Here is a 17,931-nt window from a genome sequence, read left to right on the forward strand (position 1 = left end):
CTCCACAACGGGAGAGGCCACAGCAGTGAGAGGCCTGCGTACCGCAAAAAAAAAAAAGTGGTGGAGAAATAAAGACTTTCTCGGACAAGCAAAAAAAAAAAAATTATGGTGCCAATTTTAGTTTTAGGTGCAAAGATCTCTGCATAAGGAATCGTCTCTAGCTCCAAAGGGTTTCTATTTCCTCTCTGAGGAAATGAAGCTAAGGAATTTTTAAAACACCTAAAAATATATTTCTGTTCTACAAAAGGATATTTTCTATTTAAAATTACTGTGTTATCCTGGATTGGATCTTGGGACAGAAGAAGGAAATGAATGGAAAGACAGGTGAAATCTGAATAAAGTCTGAAGTTTAGTCAACAGTAATGTACCAGTGTCAGTTTTTTTTTTAGTTATTTTTTTAGCAGTACTCGGGCCTCTCACTGTTGTGGCCTCTCCCATCGCGGAGCACAGGCTCCGGACACACAGGCTCAGCGGCCATGGCTCACGGGCCCAGCCGCTGCGCGGCATGTGGGATCTTCCTGGACCAGGGCACGAACCCGTGTCCCCTGCATCGGCAGGCGGACTGTCAACCACTGCGCCACCAGGGAAGCCCTCCAGTTTCAGTTTTGACAACTGTACCATGGTTTATAAGATGTTAACTTTATGTTTTTTTAATTGAAGTGTAGTTGATTTACAATGTTGTGTTAATTTATGCTGTACAGCAAAGTGACTCCCTTATACATATATACACATTATTTTTTGTATCTTTTCTATTATGGTTTATCTCAGGACTATATATTGAATATAGTTCCCTGTGCTATACAGTAGGACTTGTCCATCCATTCTACATCTACTAACCCCAAACACCCAGTCTATCCCTTCCCAAACCCCTCCGCCTTGGCAACTACAAGTCTATTCTCTATGTGAGTCTGTTTCTGCTTCATAGATAAGTTCATTTGTGTCGTATTTTAGATTCCACATGTAAGTGATACCATATGCTATTTGTCTTTCTCTTTCTGACTTACTTCACTTAGTATAATCTCTAGTTGCATCTGTGTTGCTACAAATGGCGTTATTTCGTTCTTTTTTTATGGCTGAGTAGTATTCCATTGTATATATGTACCATGTCTTCTTTATCCATTCATCTGTTGATGGACATTTAGGTTGTTTTCATGTCTTGGATATTGCAAATAGTGCTGCTATGAATGTAAGATGTTAACTTTAGGAAAAACTGGGCAGGGGGTATACTATCTGTACTCTCTTTTAAACTGTTCTGTAAATCTAAAATTATTCTAAAATAAGTTTATTTAACGATCTTAACCCTCTACTCTCATGGTAGCCGCAGTGTCATCGTTGGTGCTGGTTACATTGCTGTGGAAATAGCTGGGATCCTTTCTGCCCTGGGTTCTAAGACATCACTAATCATACGGCATGATAAGGTAAATTCTATCCTTTTCCTTGATGTTAATCCTTTTAAAAATCTACAGGGAGGATTTTCTCTTATGTTGTCATTAAATACTAGGGTGCAAAGCATGTGGAGCTGGTTGGTCTGTTCCACATGGAGCTGCTTTGAAGGCATCTGAATAAGGGCTTACATCCTTCCCAGCCACCAACTGCTAGTTGATGATACTGATTTAGATTTGATCAGACTGGCTGGTGTTTCCATCATGAAGTGGTAGATAGCATGCCTTAATACAACATACGTCCTTAAATATAAATATTAGTTAAATTGAGCAAACTGTCAGGTTAATTTCGTATTCTGAAAATCAATTTAACATGATCAGATAGTGTTGGATTATTAACACTCAGTCAAAAAATTTACTAAATTCTTTGCATTAAAAGGAAACGTATCAAAGATATTTGCACACCTATGTTCATCGCAACATTATTCACAATAGCCAGGAGGCAGAAACAACCTGTGTCCACTGATGAACGGATAAACAGAATGAGGAATATCCATACCATAGGATGTTATTCAGCTCTAAAAAGGAGGGACATTCTGACACATGCTGCAACATGGATGAACCTTGGGGATATTATGCTAAATGAAATAAACTAATTACAAAAAGACAAACACTATATGATTCCACATATATGAGGTACCTAGAGTAGTCACACTCATAGAAACAAAAAGTAGAAATGGGGTTGCCAGGGGCGGGGGGGGGAAAGGGAATGGGGAGTTATCGTTTAATGGATACAGAATCTCAGGTTTTTTAATTTTTTTATTGAAGTATAGTTGATTTACAATACTGTGTTAGTTTCAGGTGGACAGCATACTTATTCAGTTATATATGTATATATTATTCTTCAGATTCTTTTCCCTTATAGGTTATCACAAAATATTGAGTGTAGTTCCCCATGCTGTACAGTAGGTCCTTGTTGGTTATCTGTTTTATGTATAGTGGTATGTACCTGTTAATCCCAAACTCCTAATTTATCCCTCCCCACCACCCCCAGAGTCTCAGTTTTGAAAGAGGGAAAAGTTCTGGTTACACAACAATGTAAATACACTTAACACCATGGAACTTCGTACTTAGAAATGGCTAAGTTGGTAATTTTTTTTTTTAATTAATTAATTTTATTTTTGGCTGCGTTGGGTCTTCATTGCTACGTGCGGGCTTTCTGTAGTTGCAGCGAGCAGGGGCTACTCTTCGTTGTGGTACGTGGGCTTCTCATTATGGTGGCTTCTCTTGTTGCAGAGCACAGGCTCTAGGCGCGTGGGCTTCAGTAGCCGTGGCGCACGGGCTCAGTTGCTCTGCGGCATGTGCGATCTTCCTGGACCAGGGCTCGAACCCCTGTCCCTTGTACTGGCAGGCGGATTCTTAACCACTGAACCACCAGGGAAGCCCTAAGTTGGTAAATTTAATGGTATGTGTTTTTCACCACAATAAAAGATAATAATAATAAAAGAAACTTATAGATCATCTCATCGACTGGAACCTCATTTTGTAGATGAAGAAATTAAGGCCAAGTGAGGTTTCATGACTGCTAATTAATATCAAAACTGAGAGTCAATGAAATTCTGAGAAAGCTCAGGCCAATATTCTTTCTGCTAAAATTCAGCCTCCATGTTTCTCAGTACTTGATTAAGTGTTGCTTTATGTGTTGTGTTGATTAATCGTGACTGAGCACCACTGGGTCGTGGCACCGTATTGGAGCTTTCCGAGACACCATGTGGGGCAATAACAAGAGTGTTGGCCTAAGAATCTGGTCCCTAAGAATCTGGTCCCTAAGAATCTGGCCTTCCCCAACAAGTGTGGGCAAGTCATTTAATGCCTTTGGAACATTTATCAGATCCCTGACAACTCAAATACAATGACTCAAATTCCTGAGTATTTGAGCAAATAGTGGGGCAGATGAGGGAAACCGATAATCCTGGTCAGTGTGGACTCCAGAGGACTTTCTCTTTGGCTTTTAGACTTGTCCTAAAATTAACCCCCAGGAGATTTTTGTCCTGAAGAATGTTTTTCATAGGTCAGTATTATTTTGCATTGCTGGAATATGTCCAGCAAATTAGATGGCAGGAGAAAGGCAGAGGTATAGGTAGCCTGAATCTAATATATAAATAAGTAAATAAATCACATCAGTTTATCAGTAGAGTGGATAATTCCTGCATTTGGAAAATTGGCTTGTAGCAGAGAGCCACATATATCTGGGCTTCCTGCCCTCCCCCATCCCCAGTGCATTCTCCATCTTCTCCCCTTCCTGGTATAACTGCATTCTAGAGCTACTCTATGAATAAATCACGACCTCCCACCTTTACCCCACCTGTGTGTTATCCCAAAGAAATCTCTAGAGAAAGAAGGAGGAAGCCTTAGTAAAGAAAAGTTGCTAGGGACTTCCCTGGTGGCACAGTGGTTAAGAATCCGCCTGCCAATGCAGGGGACAGAGGTTTGAGCCCTGGTCCAGGAAGATCCCACATGCCGCGGAGCAACTAAGCCCGTGTGCCGCAACTACTGAGCCTGCGCTCTAGAGCCCGCAAACCACAGCTACTGAGCCTGCGTGCCACAACTACTGAAGCCTGTGCGCCTGGAGCCTGTGCTTCGCAACAAAGAGAAGCCACCGCAATGAGAAGCCCGTGCACTGCAACAAAGAGTAGACTCCACTCGCTGCAACTAGAGAAAGCCCGCGTGCAGCAATGAAGACCCAACGCAGCCAAAGATAAATAAATAAATTTATTAAAAGAAAAGAAAAAAGTTGCTAGACAGTAACAACTATTATTATTTTTTTTCTTGTGGTACGCGGGCCTCTCACTGTTGTGGCCTCTCCCGTTGTGGAGCACGGGCTCTGGACGCGCAGGCTCAGCGGCCATGGCTCATATAGAACAACATCTAGCATTCCAGAAGAAAAACCAGTGTTTTCAACTTTGTTGGGAACCTTAATTGGAATGGATCCCATTTTTACCAAATTTAGAACCCTAAAATACATAGCTTGAAACCTTAAACAAATACTAAGACTAGTATTAAAAAAAAATCTCTAAGGCCATGTTGTTGACTTTTCTGCCTAGAATAAGAGATTTTGTTCAAGAATCTTCCCTTAAATTGTATCAGCAGGAAAGCTGGCCCTGGAATACTGAAAGGGGAAAGAGAATTTCTGGTCCCTATTCTTATGGAAAAGAGAAGAGCTTGGGAGGAGAGGAACATGGCAAAGACAGTAGAGGCATGAAGGTTGCCTATGGATTTAACTCTAGAACAGGAGTGGGTGAAGTCAGGTGTAATGCAGACGTTGGTGGTGATGTCGGAAAACAGACTTATTAAAACTCCACTCACCAGAGAAAGACAAATATTACATGATATAACTTATATGTGGAATCTAAAAAAATTATACAAATGAACTTAGTTACAAATCAGAAATAGACCCACAGACATAGAAAACAAACTTCTGGTTACCAAAGGGGATAGCAGGGTTGGGGGAGTATAAATGAGGAGTTTGGGATTAACATATACACACTACTATATATAAAATACATAAATAAGAAGGACCTACTGTATAGCAAAGGGAACTATATTCAATATCTTATAATAATCTATAAAGGAAAATCTGACACTGTGTGTGTGTGTGTGTATGTATAACTGAATCACTTTGCTGTATACCCGAAACTAATACAACATTGTAAATTAACTATAATTTTTTTATAGCAACTTATTTTATTTATTTATTTTGGTTAAATCTTTTCTTTTTTTAACATCTCTATTGGAGTATAATTGCTTTACAATGGTGTGTTAGTTTCTGCTTTATAACAAAGTGAATCAGCTATATGTATACATATATCCCCATACCCCCTCCCTCTCGCGTCTCCCTCCCACCCCCCCTATCCCACCCCTATAGGTGGTCACAAAGCACCGAGCTGATCTCCCTGTGCTACGAGCCTGCTTCCCACTAGCTAGCTATTTTACATTTGGTAGTGTATATATGTCCATGCCAGCCTCTCACTTCGTCCCAGCTTACCCTTCCCTCTCCCCGTGTCCTCAAGTCCATTCTCTACGTCTGCGTCTTTATTCCTGTCCTGCCCCTGGGTTCTTCAGAACCATAATTTTTTAAAGATGACTAAAAAGAAAAAAAACTCCACTCAAGTGCAGCCGTGAATGAAGAAGGACATGAGGGGGGTTGATACTGAAATTTCCCTCCCAGGTTTGTAGCATATCTTTAATGAAGTTTTATCCTTTCCCACCACCCATTCCTCTGCTGCCTGTGTATACAGGTGCTCAGAAGTTTTGATTCAATAATCAGTTCCAACTGCACTGAGGAGCTGGAGAACGCTGGCATAGAGGTGCTGAAGTACTCGCAGGTATGACCGAGCCCAGGGCGAGCTTACGGCCCTTGGTCGTCTATCTGTTGTGAACCCCACTAGCTTTATAAACACAAACTACCTCTATCCCAGTCAGTTTATTCTTTTCTAGAGTACTACCAAGACTTTTCTTTATCCTCAGAAGCTGCATTTCACATTAATGTTTTAATGAAATCCAAGGTATAAAAGATTAGAAATCTGGAAGTTGAATTTAGTTTAGTTAGAACTAAATCTACAATTTTTGTGCTCAAAGGCCTCATTGAACATCCTTATTTTTCAGGTTTATATTTATTTATTTATTTATTTATTTCAGGAAATATTATTATGGAATCTATTTTTTTAAAAGTCTTTATTGAATTTGTTACAATATTGCTTCTGTTTTATGTTGGCTTTTTGGCCGTGAGGTATGTGGGATCTTAGTTTCCCGACCAGGGATCACACCCACACTCCCTGCACTGGGAGGTGAAGTCTTAACCACTGGACTGCCAGGGAAGTCCCATGGAATCTATTTTTGAAAGAACACCTTTGGGTTTTATAGATGGAAACAATGACAAAGTTACTTTGTATTTTTTTTTATTCTCAGGGAATCACCTACATGTCAGATTTTTCCTGGAACATTAGCCTTGTAAAAATGACTTTCTTCCCCAAAGCTTTGCCCTTTCAGCATAGGCCATATCATAAGTAAAACAATAAATGTGAAGTTGCTTTGTAAATGCTGAAGTCCTGGACTGGTGGTTAAGGTCAACATCAGAATCCCCTTGGGACTTTCACTGAACTCTGTCTGCCCTTCACTCTCTGGACCTGATCTTACCCTCCTCCCCCAAGTCCTGATTAAGAATGTCCAGGGAGGAGCAAGGATGGTGCAATTTTAAGAACTCTCTTAATGATGCTGCTACAGCCGTTTCCTCCCCCGATTCCAGCTGCAAATCACTGTGCTTAGATTTGTGGTTTAAAATTTTATCACAGTTTTGAAGAAGTACGCTTTAAAATACTTTGTTTTTTTTTGTTTGTTTTTGTTTTTTTTTTTGCGGTACGCGGGCCTCTCACTGCTGTGGCCTCTCCCGTTGCGGAGCACAGGTTCCGGACGCGCAGGCTCAGCGGCCATGGCTCACGGGCCCAGCCACTCCGTGGCATGTGGGATCTTCCCAGACCGGGGCACGAACCCGTGTCCCCTGCATCAGCAGGCGGACTCTCAACCACTGCGCCACCAGGGAAGCCCAAATACTTTGTTTTTAAGCTGGTTCCAGAGAGTTCCAGTGTTGGTGGCTTTTGGGCAAAACTACATGTGTCAGCATGTAAAACTCATATGTAGGATTCAGTGGAGAGTTTTTAAATGTTAAGAATTCTAGTTTCCTCTTTATTTGCTTTCCTTCCCATCCCCACACCCCCAGTTAACAAACTGTATCTCCCAATAGGTCAAGGAAGTTAAAAAGACTTCTTCAGGCCTGGAACTCTGCATGGTCACTTCAATTCCTGGTAGGAAACCCACCTTGACCACCATTCCAGATGTTGACTGTCTACTCTGGGCCATTGGACGGGACCCAAACTCCAGCGGCCTGAATTTAAACAAACTGGTAAGCTGACCTAGTCTGCCTACGATGTTCTATTTTTTTTCCCCCAGTTTTATTGAGAAATAACTGACATACATCACTGCATAAGTTCAGGACATACAGCACCACGGTTTGATTTACATACATTGTGAAATGATCTCCACAAGAGGATCAGCTAACATCCATCTTCTCATGTAGATACAATAAAAGTAGAAAAGAAAAAAGGAAAAAATTTTCTCTGTGTGTTGAGAACTCAGGGTTTACTCTCCTAACAGCAGTGTTACCTGTAGTCACCGTGTTGGACGTTATATCCCTGGTATTGTATTTATTTATATTGTAACTGGAAGTTTGTACCTTTTGACCACTTTCCTTGCCTAAAACCTTCTTGAATCGGTCAATAGTCCTGTGATTTCCCCTGATCCAACCCCAGACCCCCCAAAACTTGAGTGGGTTCTGTTGGATTCTTTTCTGTTTATCCCATGTGTCCAGTTTGTCATTAAATCCCATTGCTTCTGCCTTTGGAATGGAAATAAAGGTTTTTTTTCCCCTTTCTGGTGTCATCACCCTAGATCAGGTCATCGTCTCGCCATTTCCTGACTAGCCTTCTCCCTACAAATTTCTTTTTTACTATGATACCTGTCTCTTTAAAGCCCTATAATTATTTCTTATTGTCTGCAGCTCTAATCCTAATGGATGGTTGTGTGACTCATCATGGACATTGTGGCACTCGGGGATGGGTACAGATATGAAGCTCATCTACCAGTGCTATAGTTAGCATTCTTATTTGTTCTTTTAAATTTTGAAGGACAGTCAAGTATAGTAACCTGGGGTGTGGGTCAAGTATTTGTTGATAAATGGGTGGTCTCATAACTAGTAAGTGGCAGAGCTGGGACTTGAACCCAGATCTCCCAGCTCCAAAGGTTTTACTCTTAACCACTACACTACCTACTCCCTATGCCTGCTGGCCTTCTACTTCTCACATGGGAGTATATACACCGGGGATCTGCAGAGCCACAAGATAAGCATGACACATATTCTTGGGGCAAAAATTTGACTCAATGTATAGGGAGAAATTTTGGTTAAAGGAAACATTGATATCTTTTAGAGTAGAATACAAATTTTGCTTGGATTTTTAAAGATAAAACTGTAAACTTCAAAGAAGTCTACTTTTGAGGACTGCTTCAGGCTGTGCCTGTCTAAAGTATGAGTTAGCATGCTTCTGGAGGAGCGCTTCCAAGGAATTGAAAATCACTGTCTTAGGTGGACTCCACGGGGATGCCAGGTACCATGTCTGATAGTTGAGTGATTCCTTTTCAGTCTTGCCTGGCCAGCTGAATCGTACAATGCAAAGACAAATCCTGTTAAAACTCCTCAAAACTGAGTTAAATATTTACCTTTTAAATTAAGCAAAGGATATGAAACCTGCCAGCTTGCTAAGATGTTTTTCATCTTGTGGTTGAGTCTTGTGGTTTCTTGGAGATTCAGGCGGAAGAGGTGCCTGAAGTGAGGCGGATCCAGAGATGTGAGCTGCTGTTTTTCTGTAGATGGGCCAAATACTTACATGATGTCCCTTTACAATTTTAGGGGATTCAGACTGATGACAAAGGTCATATCCTAGTAGATGAATTCCAGAATACGAATGTAAAAGGTGTCTACGCAGTTGGGGATGTGTGTGGAAAAGCTCTTCTTACTCCAGGTAATGTTTCTTCTTTTGGGGGCTAAGGGAGGCTCTGTGTGTTATATAAAACTGTTCAGGGCTTCACTGGTGGTGCAGTGGTTGAGAGTCCGCCTGCTGATGCAGGGGACACGGGTTCGTGCCCCGGTCCGGGAAGATCCCAAGTGCCGCGGGGCGGCTGGGCCCGTGAGCCATGGCCGCTGAGCCTGCGCGTCCGGAGCCTGTGCTCCGCAGCGGGAGAGGCCACAACAGTGAGAGGCCTACGTACCGCAAAAAAACCAAAAAAACCAAAAAACTGTTCAGCTCTTCATAGTCAAATCAGCTCAAGCAGAGTTAAAAGGCTGAGTGTCTTCATGTCATCAAAATGGTAAAATGTGTTGAGATAGATGTTGGTTGGGAACCTGACATGTTATGAGTAATATTCATTTTTTCCTTTAAAAATGCTTTGAATAATATTTATTTTTCTTTAAAAGATTTTAAAAATGCTTGGTGAAGACTGAAATTTTTATACAGATGATACAGTCATCTTCTGAAGAATGCTGTAAATTAGAATCCGAGTTGTGTTGGTGACAGTGGAAGGAAGTGGTATTCTTTTTTTTTTTTTTGCGGTATGCGGGTCTCTCACTGTTGTGGCCTCTCCCGATGCGGAGCACAGGCTCCAGATACGCAAGCTCAGCGGCCATGGCTCACAGGCCTAGCCGCTTTGCAGTACGTGGGATCTTCCCGGACCGGGGCACGAACCCATGTCCCCTGCATCGGCAGGCAGACTCTCAACCACTACACCACTAGGGAAGCCCAGAAGTAGTATTCTTATATGACTGTTTAGTCTTGATACAACCTGATCCCCATCCTCAGAATCCCATACTTCAGCCTACTTCATGAGTTAACTGGCATCATTTCAAGCTCTTTGTCCTGCTTCTGCTGGTGGTATCCATCCATCTGCTTTCACCTGTACCCCTCCGGGGCCTCACCATCCTTTCCAAAATGGCCCAGGTCTTACTCAGAATGGAAACACACCCCCAAAGCTTTTTAGCTCTTTAAGGAAGCTCTCTCCACAAAAGCAAACTAACAAGCAAAGTTTCAGAACCTTCATAACATAATCTAACAGCTGAAAATTTTGTTGAGGTGAAAAATATTTCTTATGTATCCTACTGATACCTTATTTTGGAAAAAAAATTATCAATTTGAAGTCAATAAAATTAGTAACTGATGCTTTTTCTGAACTCGGGTTTTTTTTTTTTTTGACCATTAAGAATAAAAACAGGCTAAGGAGGATAAACTTTAAAAAAAATCAATAAGAAATAAAAATAGTTTTAAAAAGAAACAAAATATTCCTGTGAAATGACTGTGGTTATAAAGTAGAATTGAGGATGCTCGAAACTAATGTAGTTTGCTCCATAAATATATCAAAAAGCTAATATCTCATTAAGAGGTAACTTGCCAGGTGGTTAGGAACTTGTAAATGTGTCTGTTTTTTTTTTTTTTTTGGTCATCATAGAATGTACAGAATTGACATAAGCCAATAGTTTTGAATTGTTAACTAAGGTATGGATAGGTCTTTTATTATATTGAACTAGATATTGTAATGAGCATTGACAGAAGACTTTGTCAGAACTTCGTATGTTAAGCCAGATGGATAAACGGTTAGTAGAATAATCCTGCTATGTTTAGATAAACAATAAGCTAAACACTGATTTAAAAATATCTTTGTAGTTGCGATTGCTGCTGGCCGAAAACTTGCCCATAGACTTTTTGAATGCAAAGAAGATTCCAAGTTAGACTATGACAACATCCCTACGGTGGTCTTCAGCCACCCCCCTATTGGGACAGTGGGACTCACAGAAGGTAGGTGTTTAAAAATAAAGGTCATTTATGGTTTCTTCCCTTCCTCTGCTAACGTTAAACTAGGTGTGTGTTAGCTGACTAAATCTATCTTAGCCCCCGAGTTATATTTCTTTTTAGCTACTAACTTCTCATCACAGGTCCAGTTTCCTCCCCAGCTACTAGTACTTTGAGAGTATAATTCCTTTCCCCACTCCACCCTATCTGTTTGATTTTTTAAGCTTTTTTACTTGAACTAATTTCAAATTTAAAGAAGAGTTGCAAAAATACTACAGAAGACTCCTGTCTACTGGTAACACTTGCCGTATCATTTTCTCTCTATACACATGCACACACACTTCAGTATCTGTTTCCTAAGAACAAGGCCATTCCCTTACAGAAGCATAGCTTCAAATGAGAATATTTAAGTGGATACAATATTATCTAAACTTTAGACCTTATTCAAAGTTTGCCTGTTATCTCAAATAATTTCATTTTTAACAGTTTTCCCTTCAAGTGCAGGGTTCATTCCAGGATAACGTAGTATATTTAGTTTTGATACCTCTTTGGTCTCCTTTAGTCAAGAGAAATAACTCCTCAGCCTGTCTTTTGTCTTTCATGACATTGACATTTATGTTGTAGATTGTCCCTCATTGTGGGTTTTTTTTTTAAATGTATTTTATGAATTCATTTTTGGCTGCGCTGGGTCTTTGTTGCTGCGCACAGGCTTTCTCTAGTTACGGCGAGCGCGGGCTACTCTTCGTTATGGTGCACAGGCTTCTCATTACAGAGCACGGTCTCTAAGTGCACAGGCTCAGTAGTTGTGGCTCATGGGCTCTAGAGCGCAGGCTCAGTAGTTGTGGTGCACGGGCTTAGTTGCTCCAAGGCATGTGGGATCTTTCTGGACCAGGGCTCGAACCTGTGTCCCCGGCATTGGCAGGCAGATTATTAACCAGTGCGCCACCAGGGAAGCCCCAGCTCATTGTGGTTTTGTTTATTATTTCCTTGTACTTTGATTCAGGTTATGTATTTCCTGCCATGTCTCTGATAGCTCTGGAATTGTTTAAGTCTCTGATAGATGCTTTTTTTCCCCCCTGTGCATTATAGATGAGGCCATTTATAAATATGGAAAAGAAAATGTGAAGATTTATTCCACCAGCTTTACCCCAATGTATCATGCAGTTACCAAAAGGAAAACAAAATGTGTGATGAAAATGGTTTGTGCCAACAAAGAGGAAAAGGTATGGGAAAAATCCAGTAAGCTCAAGACTGTCTTCAAGGTTGGCAGGGATGGGGTATTTTGGTGAGGTGGGAAGGGAAGACCAGGTAAAGCTTTCTCTGATTCAACTGGCACAGTCCCACCTTTATCTGTCTCTCTCTCTCTCTCTATTGCGGTTCTTCATAATCTTTCACATAGAAAGAAGGTTCCACTACTTTAAAAACATAAGTGGAGGTGGGGGGGAAATTCCCTGACAGTCCAATGGTTAGGACTTGGCACTTTCACTGCTGTGGCTCAGGTTCAATCCCTGGTCAAGGAACTAAGATCCTGCAAGCCACACGGTGTGGCCAAAAAAAGCACGTAAAATATAAAGGGGAGAGGTCGGGATTGTCATTGACCAGTAGGCCAGAATAGATAGGCAACTCAGAAATATTGGTAAGTGTAAGAATTTAATGTAAAAAATTTAGACTTAACATAACCAATCAGTGAGGAAGAAGTTTATTTAGTAAAATGTTCTGAGATAATCAGTTATCTATTTTTGGTTTAACTTTTTGAGGAACTGCTAAACTGTTTTCCAAAGTGGCTGTGTCATTTTATGTCCCCTTCAGCAACGTGCGAGGGTTCCAGTTCTTCCTCACCTTCGTCAACACTTGTTACTGTCTTTTTTTATTGTAGCCATCCTACCGGATGCAAAGTGGTATCTCATTGTGATTTGAGTTTGAACAGGTTTTTTTTTTTTTTTTTTTTTTAATAATTTTTGAAATAGGTGTTGTTTTGATATTAGGTCAGCCTCTTGGGCTTTTCTATAAATTGATTTAAATATTAAAGTGGAACTTAGCAATATGCCTTGGGAACATGGCTTTGTGAGGAACAGTAATTTAACTGAAGATTCAGGTATGGTTTCCAACTTTTCTTATTAAAAAAGAACATAGTCTGTATCTAAATCAGTGGCCCTTACACCGAAAGCCACAAGATGGTCCCTGGCTTCTGGCTTATAAAAATCAACATCACTGACAGTTGACAGAAGCAGAGAATCAGTGCAAAGAGAAGAAAGTAAGTGGTTTGGCAGGAAGATAAAGGTTGCTGTTTCTTGCCCTGAATGTTCCTCAGTAGCCTGAGATTTCCAGTTGTTGAATCAGCAAGGTCCTTACTTATCTCTTCATATCAGTTATTTCTTTATGCCATTTATCATTCATTCACTTGGTAAACGTCACCTGACAATCAACTGAAGAGTAAGAACTGGGATACCGTATGGAGAGAAATAACATAAGGCTCCTGCTATCACCAGAAGCTCTTTGTAAATTCAGTTTAGATCACAATATCTAAAAATTTGGCTGAATGTATATACAGTACCTGATTTGGGATTTCTTTGTCTTACTTGAGATATACTTTTTTTTTAATTGTAAAGAAACGTATAACATTAAGTTTGCATCAATCATTTTTACATGTACTGTTCATTAATATTAAGTATATCCTTGATTTGTTTTTAAGCAACGTATTTAGTTTATATTCTCTAACTTTGCTTTTCAGTAGTCTACTGACCTTAAAAGTATTTGCTGGAGATGAATATTAACTAGTCATTTTAAAATATATTCAGAAACCTGACTGAAAAATGTGATTTGAAACAAATGCCTCTTGTTGGTCATTTGTCCAGGCAGCCAGCACGTATGGGCTGAGTGCCTCTAAGGGCTGTCTTTGTGCTCGGCCAGGAGGGTAGAGTGAGGAGCAGAAGTGCGCAGGGTCCCCTCCATCTAGAGATTAACATCTCCTGGGAAAGATGGACTGTAATTGTCCAGTCCCCAGATGAATACAACTTTGCAATTGTGATAGAACCATGATGGAGAAATATTGGGACTGAGAGCTCACATGATGGACAATTTAACTTAGGAAGGCAGGTGTAGCTATCTGAAGAATGAATGGGCTTTAACACTTAAAAGAGGGGAGGAAAGAGTGTCCAGACAGAGGGAACAGCCTGTGCAAAGGGGAGAGCATGGCGAATACTCAGGACAGGAGGAAAGCTGGTGAGTCCAGAGTGGGGAGAGCTGAGTGAGGTAGGCAGGGGAGGGACGTCAGGGCTGCGCAGGCCATGTAGCTGTGTTATGCTATATTGGGATTAGAGATGTAAGTTTTTTTTAGAGGTTTTTAAATATCAGGTATCTCTCATGACTAATAAAAAATTTATTAGTGTACCTGATTAAAAAAATTGTGTGTGAGTGTGTGTGTGTGTGTGTGTGTGTGTGTGTACCTAGAAGGAGATTTATTACAATGAGCTGGCTCATACAGTTATGGAGATAAAAATTTTTACTTGAAGGATTTTTGTCTTTTCTGTCACAGGTGGTTGGGATCCACATGCAGGGAATTGGATGTGATGAAATGCTGCAGGGTTTTGCGGTCGCAGTAAAAATGGGAGCAACAAAATCCGACTTTGATAACACTGTTGCCATTCATCCTACCTCTTCAGAAGAACTGGTCACACTTCGTTGAGAACCCAGAGACTCGTATGGCCAGCAGCTGGACCACTAGACCTTCAGAAAGGAGCCAAATCATCACATTTACTTACCATTCCCATTGTATGTATTTCTTTATTGTAATCAGGATCTTCCAGTAGTGGAAATTTTCAGTAAACTTATTTATGTAATTAGAAATCTGTTTTGTTATCCAGGATTGATTTTCACTTGATTACATCTCTCAATAATTACTATTTGTTTTATTAATAGCTCTGTGCTAGCTGTTTTTTGTTTTGTTTTTGCCTCATCCTAAGTATAAAACCATATGAAGTACAGTGAAATTAATGTACTTGAATGAATGTCACTTGCTAATTTTTATAGAGGAAGATGACGGCTGCTCTTCACATTTAAATAATGCAAGTACAGAGTCATTTTTTTTTTTTTGAAGCCAGTACTGCGCTCTGCATATTACAAAGCTGCTCCAAGGATGTGAGTTTTCTCTAAAAGCATGTAACTTGAGAGGCCTGCCTCCTGTATTTTATTCTTTCTTTTGTTCTAAATGATTAAAAATGGTTTGTGTTACTTTTATGAGATGAAGTTCATCAAATTTGGGAAAGATTTGAGGAGGCTGGTTGCACAAGTGAGAGGGACATTTTAGAAGTGATCCGTGTTTTCACATGTACTTCAAAAGTCCTTTCCTCTGCTAAGAGTTCACAGTTCGGTGAATGATTTCAGTTTTTGTATGTATTCTTGTCATTTTATTTTTTGAAAACTATTTCCAAAAATCTGAAAATAAAATTACAGTCTTCTTATAAAATTTGTTATGAGTTTATGGGTAACAGTTCATTTTCTAAGGATATTTCACATTGAAGGGTCAGATGCCAATAGTGAGCTACCCTAAGTCGGCTTAAGACCTTATGGGGGAGAAAAGAGATTTCACTTTTATAAATAAAGACCAGAGGTATAAAAGAAACATTTAGCAAATTTAATGGTTGAGTTGGAAGCACAGTCTAGAAATCATATAGGTTTTAATTTTAATTTTTATTTATTTATTTATTTATTTGCAGTACGTGGGCCTCTCACTGCTGTGGCCTCTCCCGTTGCGGAGCACAGGCTCCAGACACGCAGGCTCAGCGGCCATGGCTCACGGGCCCAGCTGCTCCGCGGCATGTGGGATCTTCCCGGACCAGGGCACGAACCCGTGTCCCCTGCATGGGCAGGTGGACTCTCAACCACTGCGCTACCAGGGAAGCCCAAGTTTTTAGCATTTTATTTCCATTAGCCTTTACTAGCTACATAAGCTGGTTAAATTTTTCCACAGCTTTCAGCAGGGACTTAATGCTACTGACCTCTGTCATTAAGCTTTTACTGAATGTCTTTCTGGTTAGCCATGGCTAGGCTGCTGCACTGACAAGTAAGTCCAGTCTCAAAGAAAGAAAAATACCACTGGTAACCAGGTAATGTAAATGTTGCAGCAAGCAAACAGGGTCTAAAAACCCGGACGTAGACTGACATGACACTGCCCCCTCTCCTCCACCAGCCTAAAAGGTAGTGGACCATGGTCCTGAGCTCCACTGACCTGGTGGGTTTCTCACTCTGCACAGGGCCCAAGCTTTGGGTGTGATTCCAGAAGGAAAAAGGAGAGGCCCCAGCGGTCATGTGTACTCTCACACCATGTGTTTTTTTTCTTTTTTTTTTTTAAGTTATTTTATTTATTTACTTATTTTTGGCTGCATTGGGTCTTCATTGCAGCGCACGGGCTGTCTCTAGTTGCGGTGAGAGGGGGCTGCTCTTCGTTGCGGTGCATGGGCTTCTCACTGCGGTGGCTTCTCTTGTTGTGGAGCGTGGGCTTCAGTAGTTGTGGCCCGCGGGCTCAGTAGTTGTGGCTCACGGGCTCTAGAGTGCAGGCTCAGTAGTTGTGGTGCACGGGCTTAGTTGCTCCGTGGCATGTGGGATCTTCCCGGACCAGGGCTCGAACCCGTGTCCCCTGCATTAGCAGGCAGACTCTTAACCACTGCACCACCAGGGAAGTCCACACCATGTGTTTTTTTATCTCAGGAACCCTCTGTACTACTTTTTTTCTGGTTCTGGAGTAAACCAACCTGGAAGTAACCTTTTCCAAGGGTGGGTCTTCGTTCTCATCAGTTCTCGGCTCAGTCCAGCCCGCGAGCTGATCTCACCCTTTGCCGCCTCCATTCCACAAGGCACTGGGGAAGGTACAGGTACACAAGGTAGCACATTGTAGGTGCTCAGTAGATGTTTATCGGAGAAAAGACATGGTACTTGCTTTCTTTGAATAACCATATAATCTAGAATAGGAGAAAAAATTCTACACAAGTAACTGCAGTTCAAAGCAGTGCATTAAGCACGGGGTGACCGTATGATTTATTGACTAGGATGGGACACTTTGGGGAGTGAGGGGGCCACTGTTAATTAATTGGGACAGTAGACACAGATTTGTACTGTTGGAGGAAAATGGGACAGTGCCACCCTAGGGAGGCATTGGAGAGGTGGAAGTATACAAGTTCAGAGAAGGCAGAAAGTACCATTTTGCTGGAAGAACTGAAGAAGGCTATGAGAAGGAAAGAGGTCAGGTAAGATCTGGAATTTGGGGGTTGTGCAGGAGGTCAGAGCGTGGGGCAGGCACAGTGGGGCAGACGTGGGCCACGTATCTGTGGGGAATGATAGAGCTCAACTTGGTTGGAGCGCAAGAGTATGTGATAGCCTTGTATGGAGTGTTCTTCCCCACTTGTGAACCTCATGATCTGGTTATATATTGCCACATAACAAACTACCTGGAAACTTAGTGGCTTAAAATAGCAATCATCATATCTCATGATTTTGTGGGTCAGAAATTGGAGCAGGACTGAGCTTGCAAGGATGATTCTTCTGTTGATGTTGATAAAAATCACTTGGTGGTAGTCAACTGGAGGATGGGCTGGTCTAGAGAGTCTAAAACAGTCACCCACGTGTCAGGCACTTGGGCAAGGATGACTGACTGGAAGGCTGGCCTCAGCTGGGACTGTCAACTAGAGTTGCCCACGTGTGGCCTCTCCAGCATGGTCGTCTCCGAGTTAATGGACTTACATGGAAGCTCAGGGCTCCCAGAGATTGTTCCGTGCTTCCTAGGCAGCCGCTGCAAGCTTTATGACTTAACCTTGGAAGTTCTAGAATGTCACTAATGCTAAGTGTTATCAATTAAGCAAGTCACAAAGGATTTAAGAGGGAGTGAATTGGACTTTGGCTCTCAGTGGGGAGAGTGGTCAATTTGTGGTCACCTTTTATCACACATACTAACAGCAATCTACTCATTTTACAGGGCTTGACTAAAAACACCTTTGTGAAGACTTTTCTTTTGTGGTCTTATGCATGTATTATGTGTTCCCATAACACCTTGTCACATACGAGGTCTACACTCTGTGTTCACCTTGTGTATGTCACTTTCTACTTAG

The 17,931-nt window shown here is 41.2% G+C and overlaps 1 protein-coding gene across 1 annotated transcript in view; it reads left to right on the forward strand.

The window, feature by feature from the left end:
- The window catches only part of GSR (glutathione-disulfide reductase), a 44,885-nt gene extending 29,595 nt beyond the window's left edge, over positions 1-15,290 (forward strand). The window contains 7 exon segments of the mRNA XM_024764992.1: positions 1,319-1,418; positions 5,681-5,767; positions 7,183-7,341; positions 8,902-9,013; positions 10,706-10,837; positions 11,921-12,054; positions 14,367-15,290. Of these exon segments, the coding sequence (XP_024620760.1) occupies positions 1,319-1,418; positions 5,681-5,767; positions 7,183-7,341; positions 8,902-9,013; positions 10,706-10,837; positions 11,921-12,054; positions 14,367-14,516 (874 nt within the window). The 3' untranslated portion in view covers positions 14,517-15,290.
- The last annotated feature ends 2,641 nt before the right edge of the window (positions 15,291-17,931 follow it).

Source organism: Neophocaena asiaeorientalis, unplaced genomic scaffold (genome assembly GCF_003031525.2).
Source record: "Neophocaena asiaeorientalis asiaeorientalis breed wild unplaced genomic scaffold, Neophocaena_asiaeorientalis_V1.1 scaffold14, whole genome shotgun sequence".
Taxonomy (NCBI): domain Eukaryota; kingdom Metazoa; phylum Chordata; class Mammalia; order Artiodactyla; family Phocoenidae; genus Neophocaena; species Neophocaena asiaeorientalis.